The 12,038-nt window shown below is 33.1% G+C and overlaps 2 protein-coding genes across 3 annotated transcripts; one reads left to right on the top strand and one right to left on the bottom strand.

Annotated features, from left to right (window-relative positions):
- The first annotated feature begins 196 nt into the window (after positions 1 to 196).
- On the top strand, positions 197 to 5,175 carry LOC145237445 (uncharacterized). 2 transcript variants are annotated; one of them, XM_080100308.1, is made up of 9 exons: positions 197 to 592; positions 1,047 to 1,164; positions 1,827 to 1,983; positions 2,369 to 2,586; positions 3,295 to 3,356; positions 3,432 to 3,527; positions 3,906 to 4,097; positions 4,289 to 4,410; positions 5,011 to 5,175. In XM_080100308.1, exons 1-9 carry the CDS (start codon positions 467 to 469, stop codon positions 5,069 to 5,071), a joined length of 1,152 nt encoding a protein of 383 aa, XP_079956434.1. In that variant the 5' UTR covers positions 197 to 466; the 3' UTR covers positions 5,072 to 5,175. The 2 variants fall into 2 exon arrangements, with proteins under 2 accessions (XP_079956434.1, XP_079956442.1); XM_080100316.1 differs by lacking the exons at positions 197 to 592; positions 1,047 to 1,164 and adding an exon at positions 1,294 to 1,534.
- An 8-nt stretch (positions 5,176 to 5,183) lies between these two features.
- On the bottom strand, positions 5,184 to 11,287 carry LOC145237437 (hexokinase-4-like). Its single transcript, XM_080100296.1, has 11 exons — positions 11,202 to 11,287; positions 10,947 to 11,109; positions 10,609 to 10,748; positions 9,869 to 9,988; positions 9,382 to 9,492; positions 9,022 to 9,124; positions 8,753 to 8,951; positions 8,239 to 8,394; positions 7,173 to 7,269; positions 6,641 to 6,780; positions 5,184 to 5,924 (listed from the first exon to the last, which is right to left on the bottom strand). The coding sequence occupies exons 1-11, from the start codon at positions 11,211 to 11,213 to the stop codon at positions 5,780 to 5,782; spliced, it is 1,386 nt and encodes a 461-aa protein (XP_079956422.1). The 5' UTR covers positions 11,214 to 11,287; the 3' UTR covers positions 5,184 to 5,779.
- Between the last annotated feature and the right edge of the window lie 751 nt (positions 11,288 to 12,038).

Here is a 12,038-nt window from a genome sequence, read left to right on the forward strand (position 1 = left end):
AATTGTTTTAAAACCAAATGCAAGTTGATGTCGTACCTTTAACAATATTGCAAACAAATTTTAAAAAGTTCACAATTCCACGTACGCAAGTTGGGTTGATACCCCAATTGATTACCACTAATTACGAAAAAAGCCCAGACCAAAAGGGTTTAATATGTTTGGCGATAATAAAAAATAACAATCAGAAAATAAAAAATCACATATCAAACTTGACTACAATTTTAAAACTCATTTAATAATACCGACATTTGTTGTTACTTTTAATTGAAACATTCGTCACTGGAGGGAAACGAACGGCGTCGGGTTGTTAGCAACGTTTGTGTAACAGTTTCCGAAAAAAAAACTGATTTTTCGTCTGATTTTCACGCGAATTTACTGTTCTCAAACATAGTGAACTATGTAATGTTTGTGTTTTTCGAAAATAAAACGGTCTAATCCTACAAACTTTTACACGCGGCACGAAATTATGTCAAAAACGGCAACAAACGAGGGTTGGGGTCGAAATGCTGCTTCACGATTTGCCAAATCGGAGGATGAAGTTAAGGCTGAAATATTAAAAGCAATTGAAGGAAAATTATCTGTCGAGTTTCAGGTAAGAATCTTTGGGTGGTTACTTTAGAAACAGGAAAACCTTAATTTTGTATCTTTGGTTTATTCAACTGGAATCAACTTTAGAATATAACTATGAGTTTCTATTTGAAATTCCTGTTTTTACTTTAACACATGGCAAAATAAAAATAAACAATTGTACATTGTTGTGATCAAACACATTTATTAGTGAATTTATTGATTTTTTGCTACAAATTTCAGCATTTTAGTGGTAATCTGTGTTTGTGTTTGTTAGATTTGTTTTTACAACCCGATTTTATTATTATTTAATGACAATCAGACAACCGCCGTAAAGACCTCAAAGATTTATGTTGTGCAAACAGTACTTTTAATGTTGTTTAAACAGTATTTTATTGTTATGCAAACAACTACTTTGCACGTACGCAATGTGTAATTTCATTTTAAGTGAATGTATTTGTGTTGGTATTGTTTCAAAGGATTATTCACAATGGCAACGAGACTCACTGCCAACTCTTTCATCACCACAGCCAAGTTCAAAAACTAGTGTCAAAGCTAAATCGAAAACTGTTTCAACAGCCAGTCGCCCACATACCGGTAAGGCAGTTAAGCCATATTTGTGGATTAGAAAATGCATTTTATGTTTTTTGTTAATGAAATTAACATTTGGTTTATGATATAATATTATGTTGTTCTTTTTTGCAGGTTGTGAGTTCAAACATAGTGTGTGAAGATGTATTCAGGACAGTGTTAAAGAGTCATAAATTACCTGTGCCATAAAACATTTATTGCATGGTTTGTTTCTGCTTGCATAGAGTTAGGTACAAAGGGCTAAGTGTTCAGTTTTATGAGTGTGTAGTGCCTGGATGGCAAACTAGCTAATTTCTGCTTTGTGAAACACAATATGTGCATGTAAAAATGATGTCAGAAACCTTAAGTCCAGAGCCAGCAACAGCATTGGGTGAAAGTAAGTGAGTGATAAATTTTTGCAACTTTTAAGATTTTTGAACTTGTATATGATTACAGATATGCAGTACAGCATGCAAAACTTACTACAACAAAGACATTATTTGACACTTTTTGGATTAGTTGCAGTTGAATGACAAGCTTTAGAAAAATCCTTGGATTGATAATTCATTTAAAGGAAACTAAAACCATTTTATATCAAAATGAAAGGCAGTCCAAAAAATATGACTTAAAAAATGTAAAAAAGCCATCAAAAAAATCTGTAATAAATTGTTAACATACTTCAATGACAGGTCACAGTGGAACTACTGCGTGTTCATCCTTGTGCTTGCATCCATGGAATAAAAAGCCTGTGCCAATTGACAGAACTGTTGAAATTCTAAAAAATGACAGGATCAAAATACTGCATGCACAAGTTGAAGCAAGAAAACATTCTGTGGAAGCATACAGGTTGGGTATACATTCTATTTTTTACATGAGAGTATTGTAATACGACATAAAAACACATACTCAATCACAATAAGTTGATCTTTTAATTTGACCATACAAACTAATCAGATTTACCGAATTGCCAATTTGCCAAGCTTTTTTGTGCATTTAACCAGATTATGCAACAAACAAGACAATTTTCTTGACAAATGGCAATAGTTGCAATAACGATCAATATGCAATTAAAAGGATTTGTGATTACATGTACACTTGTACATGTGCGAGATGTACACTTAAAGTTAAAACTATATTATTTGAAACTTTTGTTTGCAGCAAATAATTTAGTTTTTAATAATTTTGACAAAAAGCATGAAAGATAGTTGTTTAATATTTTCTGTTTGACCAGTAAACTACAGGAGTTTTTGCAAAACCTAAACATCAGTCTTCAACAAGAGATCTGTGAAACTGAGGGAGAAATACACAGAAATGTTACAAGGCTTCTGGAGAAATATGAAAAATGCAGCTCGGCAACGAAGGTGATGTCTATTCGACACAGCAGTGATGTGGAATATGCAAGGAAAGATTATAAGACTGCTAAAGAAATCGCAGACAGTGATACGAGAGGTATATCAAGTACAAAGCTATGCATATGGTAATACTACCCTATGTTAAAAAAATGGTTGACATTATTGATTAACGTTGTATATTATGAGCTCCAAAGAGAAACTTTACCTTTAAGACCTTTAAGAACAGTGGTTTTTCAACTAGTTGTCCTTATTGACATTTTAAGTGGCCCACAGGATATTAATTGTATTTGGTAATAAAATGAAGACGGTTGCTTTTTACATACCTGGAGGTTGTTGCATATTATATGTTATAAATGATAGCTGTCAAAAACTTTATCACATTGTAAAATTCCATTTTGAAGAAATATATTTTGTGCCTACTTTACTAAAAAAAACATAAAACGTAATGGGCAATGACATTCTATTAGTTGGGTCAGTGGTCCATGGCCTGAAACGAGTTGAGAACCACTGTTTTTTAACAAAAACTAATGTTAAAAAAACTCGAGCTTGGCAACAAAACCGAGTTTAAATGTACTAATTTGAACATGTCCTTAAATAATGAACATTTGAGCATGTCGAGGAATTGAATGAAATCATGAAACATCATACTGGTGCAACAAACAAACAAATTAATTTCACTACATCGTTAGTGATATTAAATATATACCCTAAATACTGATTTGTCTAGTTTAACACCTTAAACAAAAACTAAAACCAACTTTGCAAACTTGAAAAACAATTAAAATGAATGTATAATTGTTATTAGAATTGGAAGTACAGCTTCTCAGTCTTGAGCACCAGTTGGATTTTCTGCTTTCAGATCTACAGGTATTGTAATATAAAACGGTTGGGATACCTTGGCCATTTTATCTCAGTACCTCAACCATGTGACTTCGGTTGTAGGTGCTTCGTACCTACAAGGACAAGGAATACCCAGTAAAAGCAATGACAATCACAAAACTGCAAAACAATGTTCACCATCAATCCCAACAACACAAGGTACTGTGGTAATAAATAAATGGTTTACTCGCAAACAAACATCACGCTCCCAGTCAACTGCTACTAAAGGACACGCCTATTAATCAAATAACAAATTGTCACTGTAAGTTGAAAACTTTTACATAAAAAAATTTGTACAAGCATTTCTGCCATTTTGCATGCACTGTAAATAAGACAACAAATATTTTAACAAATAAATATAAATGGTCATACAAACAACATTTAAAACTGTTAAATGTCAAAGGAAATGTAAATGTTTTATTGTAGATCTTGAACAGTGGTAAGACCATAAAAATGGCCTGTTATTCTGCTGTAAACAAAAAATTATTACTATGGTTATTTATGAAAATTCCGATTTTACTTTTTTATACTTTTTAGGCAGAATTGACTGAATTGGAAAGAATCATAACTGGGGAACAGAATCAAATGATAAGCAGCAGAGAAAACAAAACATTGGCCATTTTGAACAATGCTGCAGATTCGGTATATCAAACCACAGCTCCAAGCAGTTTGAAGCAACTGACACAACACAATATGGTTCTGCGGCATGAGATTGAACTCAACGGTCAGGTAAATTGTGATTACTACTTGTGTTTAAGGCTGTTGCTTAGCAAGATACCTGGTGATATTGATTTTAGTTACAAACATGCAAGATTTAATTGTTTTTTCTACAAATTATGAAACTAACCCCGAGAAATTCTGAAACCTGATTATCCCAAATAGCTTTCAGTGCTAGTAAGGTTGACTGACTTTTATTTCAGAATAATGCCAAAATCCAAGCTGAGATAGCAAAACTGAAGTCTGAAGTTTCAGAACTACGAAAAATGAAACAAACCAATGTCAGAAGATTTGTATTTCCAGAAGCACACCACTCCACTGCGATGTAAATTGCTGTTCATTTGTCTTTGTTATGCGTTTACCAAAACAGATATATATATATACATATATATATATATATATATATAAAGACAAATTCTGTTGTTTGCATAATCTATTTAGTTGCATATGGTTTAGAAATCTCAAACTTAGCCTACCAAAATTAGCCAGGTAATGCATAGATTCTTAACAAAATTTGCAACCACCAGGAACATGGATTTGTATGTAAGGTGCACAGTCAAAGATTATTTTCTCAAGGCATAGGGGACAAAGATTGAGTGAGAAGTTGCTATTACCTCAAAGATATTGTATGTTAAGTGTGGCATGTGTGCATGTCGTCAATCTTTCTTCAAACACAATGTGCTAATTGCATCATACCACAACCGAAACATGACATTACACTAAAATTGGAGCATTGATCTGGTTCTGAGAAAAAAAACAATCAAGGTCACTGCAGACAAGTCCCATAGTAACTTTATTTCAACTTAACCATTGCCAATGAGCATTTGTGTAAACAAAATGTATATTTGATGCAGATAGTTGCTTAAAAACTTGGCAAAATGGCCATGTTTCATCTGTATATAATTCCATGTGATTTCTTTTTTAGATGCTCCCCTGATGAAGATGTGATTTTGGACATTCCTAAGCAACGCCAATTACCTATATAACATCACTTGCCTGTCCAATTGCTTTAATTCAACTTTTAACTACAACCGTTCCATGTTTTGTCAGTGTTATACAATTTTTCCTATCGTACAAATAAAACACTAACAAAAAGACTTGTAAGTGCAATCAATGTTTATTAGTGTGGAACATAATGCAATTCAGCTCATGGTTCAGTAAAGCTATACAAATTTGCAGGCAGTGTTTCAGATAGGTTTCAATACTGGTTTGAATGCACATAATGGGAAAAAGCGTTTTGTACAAAGCAGCATACACAAAAGACATCGTGCATTGGAAGAGCAAATTCATAACCACTTTTAAGTACCACCAAATCATAAGTTTTACCCTACATAAAAACAACTTAGATTTAAAAATGTTGAGTGAGTGAAAATAAAAGTAGGTAGGATACTAACCATACAAAAATGAATACAACATGATATACAAAGGCCACTACATATTTACATCTCACACAAAATGCATAGGAGGAGTGAGGGTTTGGATATATGTCTTTAAAATACACAAGGAAGCTTTATCATATCAGTGCAAATTAGAAACAGCAAAGAGACAACTTTTGACTAATTTAAATCATTAAAAATACAAAACTTAAACAAATGCTTCATTCTAGCATAAAACATAAAAAGTTGCAACCTTATTGTGATTCCATAATATTCCAAAATAATATAAGCAATCTTATTCAGTTCAAACCAAGTGTTTTACTTCAACTGTAATTTATGGATTCTGCTTTCAACTGCCGCTACCAAAGCTGCTCCACGGCCGCTCCCATCAGTCGACAGTTCAAACCTTATGTCTATATCTGGTGCAAGCTGCATGGTTTTCTTAACCAAAAGATCTTTGAATCTAAAAATTGTTAATGTTGGCATTTTAACTCATAGCTTTAGACATGAGAAGGGGTCTTGCTTTTTTGGTGACTTTTGGCCAGTTTAGTTTAAAAAAAATGCAATAACCCTGCAAAGAAAACATGTCTGGCTGACCAGTATGTAATAACGTGAGATTCTCAATACTCAGCAAAACAGAACACTTTAATTTTTTACTGTATCTAATGAAAGTCTGTTATTCCTAGGATACATTTACATAAGAATAGCATATCATGAAAGTAAATATTATAATAGATTTGCATCTAATAATCATAATAACACAATTTAAAAAACAAGCCACAAAATTAACAAACTATTGTGCCAAAAAGGTTTGGTATTGTGCCACATAAAAGGTTGATCGTCTGATGCTAATTCTGCTGTATAGAAATGACCAGGAATATTCCAACTCAAACCAGTACCCTGGTAAGTGGTACCAATTTTCATGCTTAGCCAAGTATAAAAATTTTCATCGCATTTGTACACATGTCTTTTAACAGAGACATATTTGCAACAATATTTTGAAAACTTTTGGAAAGCTTTTTTTATAACTTTGAAATTCAGGTCATTGAAATGTTTGTGGTTCGTTGTCTGTAGCCCACTTGACAAAAAAATGAACAAAATAATTTCTGTCCATTTTTTTTAATATATTCAATATAAAACATTTCAAGTACATCTTTTGCTAAGTTTGAGCACACTTACGTTGGATGTCTTCTGTACACAGATCCATCTACGCCAACAATAACCTGAACATTTCCACGGTTTGCAACCACTCGTTTTGCTGTTGCAACTACTCCAACTGCACATAGGTCAGCAGCACGCAACGACACAGCTTCACAAATCTGAAGAAATATCATAATAAATCAATTACCTAAACACTCTATCATATAAGCAAAATGTGCAGCAATAATATTTTAACATTTTTTAAGAATAGCTCTATTTCTTCCCTACAACTGACTTGAATTCTTGAAACAAAAAAAGCCCATATAAGCTAGCTTTATGGAGGTTTTGCTTGGTCGGATGACTGCACAATCTTAATGCAGGTATGTTGTGCTGTGCTGTTATCCAAGGCAGTGGTAGGGAAGAAATATAGCTACTCTTTGTGCTATTATTCAAAACTTTAATCGAAAGTTATTCCTAGCATTCCTCTGATTTCTAAAAATCACTATTACAATAAATCAAATATATAAACACTTTTGATTTTGAATGTTACTGGTAAAATAACAATAGTTACCCTTTTCAATACCACGCAATCTTCATTTGTGGCTACTGCTCCAAATCCTGAGATGTAATTCTTCAGAAGATCAAAGTCCGATTGGTTATAGTCATAGCTACAAAAAAGCAAGGTGTTTATGTAAAATTTTATTGAGCTGTTCATGCTAAGTACACTTGATATTTGTTTTATGTATTTTGTAAAAAAATTTGCAAAAATTTCTTTGCAAAAAGCTAAAAGTAGTAAATATAAATATTTAGACAAGTTGACATGGGACTTATCTTAAACAAATACAGCTCTTTTTACAAGAATTATCTTACATCAAAGTGTTTAGTATAGTTTTAACATCCATCTAAATCAGTGGTTTCCAAAGATTTCCTTTTTTTAAAAAAATGGTCCCTTTGCCATTATTTCGAGGGCTTGTGATCCTTAAGCCTGAATGTGTATTTCAGAAAAACGGAAGTTGTTTGCAGGATCTGAGCTAGTTATACAAAACTGTGCACAACAATGATCCAAAGACAGTTTGTGACATCACAGACAAGACAAAAACATTATGATTGTGCACGAACAATTACATTTTTCTGAGTAGTTATGCAATCAAGGCTGTTGTTTCGCAATGGAGCCAGACGATTCTCAATTTTACTTTGAACTAATTCAGTTTTGAACTGATTTGAACTGATTCAGTGGCACAAACTGACACCAAGTAAGATTATAAATTTACTTCAACCTTTTCATGGTCCCTCAAAATTGCTTCACATACCACTAAAGGACCGCAGACCCCAGTTTGAGAACCACTAATCTAAATGAACATCCAAACCAATAAATATAGTTTTAAATTGGTGTCTGGGTTTGACAGGTAACTGTTCTCTTTTACAGGTGCAATGTGCTCGTAATTGTTTTTCTACCTGTACTATATTGTTATGACATAAAATTTACCCGGAAGTGACAACAAACCACAAATACAATACATCAATTAAGCACAAAACAGGCTACAATCACCTGATTCACTCATCACAAATGAAAGTGTACAACATGTAACCTGTAGCTAGATTTCTTATGTAATTGCAAGCCAAGTCACATGTCTTACCTTAAAACCTGCGATACAAATGCAGTTGACAAGCCAGATGTGTACAAAATACTGTCAGAAGTGGTTCCCACAAACATTAGTCCAGCATCCATCAATTTTACTACCACTCTCCTTACAAGTTCACCCATGTACATACCACTAATCATCTTTTCATATCTTCAAAAAAGTATAAGTTTGAAACATTATACACAGATTTGTTCATAAGTCTACTAAGTAACTAGATGTAAAAAGCGTATGTCTCATATAGCCTCATATCACTAATGATGAATTTACCAAAGCATTTCAACAACACTTTTACTGTCTATTTTGGCCGTTTTAACCAAACCGCTTTATATCGCAGCTTAGAAAATTAGAGTTCACACCATAAAAACATTTTGGCAAATAAAATATTTGCAAAAAAAAAAAATTTTCATGATAAATAGGTATAAAAAAATGTTTGGTAAGCATACCACAACAAACACAAAACAATTGGTCCTAGTATTTGCACAATTCAAGATCATATAAAACAACTTACATTTGTTGTCCCTGGTTTGGTGAATCTTCATCAACAGATTTATCAAACTCAGTTATAACAGCATTCAGGGCTCCACTGTTGTTTCCAAATGCTCCCCATTCAGTGTTGATGCACATTTCCTTTCCTGGAGTAACTTCATTTTCCTCGAGAGTTTTTATCTTTTCTTGGGCCTCCATGTAACACATATTGGTGCCAGTGCCTAAACAAGATCTAGACTGAGTATTTGAACTCCTTTAAGTAGATAAACACATTTTATCTAATTTTATTACCTACTATGAGGCCCATGCATGTTTTTGGATGATCAAAAGCACATGATACCATTGTTCCAACTGTATCGTTGACCACAGTTGACATGATTTTTAAATCAAAGTTCTAAATCGAAAAAAGAAGCACGATTACTTTGTTTTGCAACTTGATCCTCGAAAATTTTAAATTTTTCAGAAGATGCAAATACAATATTTTCACATGTAGCTTCATGATTTTTAAATTAAAAAATCAGAAACTGTTTAACATAGGTAAAAAAATGTTTATGCACAATTAAATGTTTTTTTATACAACTTTTACAGTTTAAATGCAAAGGCTTTTTTTACTGCAGCATTTTTACGATTGCACATTTGAATTGAATTTACCATGCATCGAATTTTGAACTTTTTGTTAATAGCTGTATTCAATAGTTCTCCAATATCCTCACCAACCACACCAGTGGCAGTATATCCTTTTGTCCATCTGACAAGAGTAGTCTGAAATCAATGAAGCACAATTAATGCACACATAAACACTATGCAATTAAAACATAACTGCCAAAGAACTTGTGTATACAAGAATTATCTTAATGCAGACTTTTTAAATCAATGTTGTTATCATCAGTGTATTATGTCAATTCTGGACACCACACTAATTTGTATTGTACATACACATGTCTCTGATGATTATGTTTTTAGTTAATGCAGACAGTTTGTAGCATTTAGGTATAGTGGCTTTTCTAGTATGAAATTTAGTTCCATGGCTAACTTTTGTTAATGTGATAATCTAAATAGTTACTGGGTAATGATAGACTACACTTATTCCAGCATGAAATTAAACCAAATAGGTTATTAACATAAATTATCTAAATACCTTTTTTATTCCATATTGTTTAGTTGGAAATGAAAATGTGAATCCAATAGGAAGCAGTTGGCACATCATGTCGTGTTGAACAAGGAAGTCCCATAAACATTCAGTGAGATGGTCAAACAACTGTATAAAGCCGGCAAAGATAACAATAAATATTTAACACAATAAAGCAAGAATGCACTACAATCAAAAATATTACCTATACACACAAGAGCTATTTGAAAATGTTAACAGTTTCAGTGCAGTTGACGTGAATCTACAGCAAAAGACGTTTTGCGCAAGAGTACAGATTGACGTAAATTTTTGTAAAAAGTTTTTGATCAAATGCGGCTTCCCATCAATTTATGTCATAAATGATCGTTGTGTGTCTAAGGCGATGCTAGGCAGGCATTAAACTTGATTATGTGAATGGAGTCTTGCTTCATAACAGTGTAACAACGCCGACTTTCTAACCAATGCTTGTGGTAGTTATACTGTATAATTGTAAGCAAAAAATAATAATTATTGTGCATAAGTTGTAACAGTATTTCCGTTGTAATTGGTTATTGATGCTGTTGATGCCTTGCAGAAGATAAGACCATGCAATTGTGCGCAATAACTGAGACAATTAACAAAAGCCCGTGCTGAACGCATGTTTGGGTGATTGCTGGCTGCACTGAAATTGTTGAAATTTTAGTTGGATATGAAACATTTGCAAACTTTTAGGTCGAAGAGTCAATAGCTTAAAATAAACACAACTATACCTGGACACCTGTTCCAGTCATAAGCTCCTTGGACACAGCATAAACTTGGTTGAACATCTGTACTTCCCCTTTATCTATTTTCACCAAAAGTACGCGGAAGTTGGTACCTCCAAGATCTAATGCCAGGAAATCCCCTTCCTCTGCAAAAGATAAAGTTATACATTTGGTACATTTTATCATCAATAAAATATTTACATTTGGTATACATATTGACAAATAACATTTATTCACCACTGATTATTTTTCTAATGCACCACAGTACAGCATTGATGTAAAAAGTATAAATACAATTTAACAGATTTTTTACAACGAAAGGAAAAGAAAATAGGTTTCACAACCTGTTCCATTGGGTGTTTCAGTGACATATGCTGGAAGCATTTTGATTTCTGCTTTATCATTTGTTTCTTTGAATAATCCCTTTTCAAACTCTGCTTCCATAAGAGATGTAAGTTCCTTGAGTTTATCATCACCCAAATAAAACCCATTTATGGCATCTTCTATCTGAAAAATATTATAAATTGTCACCAAACCACATCAATGTTTTTCAACTTTAAAGTAAGTATAAGAATAAAAATACTCTTAAACACACTTACCATGCTTGTCATGTTAATTGTTTTCAAATGAGGTACCAGTGCCAGTTTAAATGGAATGCTAACTTAAAAATACAAAAGCATGTATTTTTAACCTGCAAAATGTATCAAAAAAAGTTTAATATACTATACACAAATATTCTACAGAAATCACTGTAATAACTATTAGCTGAAAGAAGCCTCCTAAATGCACACGCACTAACCTGTCACACTGCAAACAACATTTACAGAACATTATAAACAACAATCAACAACACCCATCGGCACTGAGCCATAGCAGATATTAATCAACCATAGCAAAAACGGTTCACGTCAACGCCGCAAAGTTATGTATTTTCACGTTGAGCCGCAGAATTTACCCGAAATTTTAACTCCTCCATACACTTTGCATTGCAATGTCACGCAGATATGAAGAATGCAAGCAATGCAGTTCAAGACATTTTCTCAATGAAATTCATTTATCACGTTTGTTAAAACTGAAGAGTCATTATGAATCAGCGATTGTTTGCTCACACACGTTGGTGGAGTGTTGACTGTTCGTTGTTTGTTTACCAGTTTGGCTTTGTGGGTCGGGCAGTTGCTGAAAATTCTTAACTATTTAAACTGAGGACATATAGAACCAAAAATCCGGCTGGCCAGTATGCATTATAATGCCGTAATATAGGTTTTTACTGAACAGGCGTTTCGTCCACCAGGTTGCATATTTAACAAATTTGTCGTTCAACTGGTGTAATGTTAAACAAAATACTAGTTGTTTTTGTCAATAACTTGTATTTTCGCTAACGTTTCGCCCACCAGAACGGTAGGGCTTCATCAGAGCAATAAACGAAATAATGCGAG

The sequence above is a fragment of the Phallusia mammillata genome, chromosome 1 (genome assembly GCF_965637545.1).
Source record: "Phallusia mammillata chromosome 1, kaPhaMamm4.hap1.1, whole genome shotgun sequence".
Taxonomy (NCBI): Eukaryota; Metazoa; Chordata; class Ascidiacea; order Phlebobranchia; family Ascidiidae; genus Phallusia; species Phallusia mammillata.

Coding starts and splice junctions, on each gene's coding strand:
- LOC145237437 (XM_080100296.1), bottom strand. Junction 7,270..8,238: donor TTTGTATCGCAGGTTTTAAG/GTAAGACATGTG, acceptor GCTTTTTTGTAG/CTATGACTATAACCAATCGG. Junction 5,925..6,640: donor GTGTACAGAAGACATCCAAC/GTAAGTGTGCTC, acceptor AACAATTTTTAG/ATTCAAAGATCTTTTGGTTA.
- LOC145237445 (XM_080100308.1), top strand. CDS start 467: ATGTCAAAAACGGCAACAAACGAGGGTTGGGGTCGAAATGCTGCTTCA. Junction 1,984..2,368: donor CATTCTGTGGAAGCATACAG/GTTGGGTATACA, acceptor CTGTTTGACCAG/TAAACTACAGGAGTTTTTGC. Junction 4,411..5,010: donor GCACACCACTCCACTGCGAT/GTAAATTGCTGT, acceptor TTTCTTTTTTAG/ATGCTCCCCTGATGAAGATG.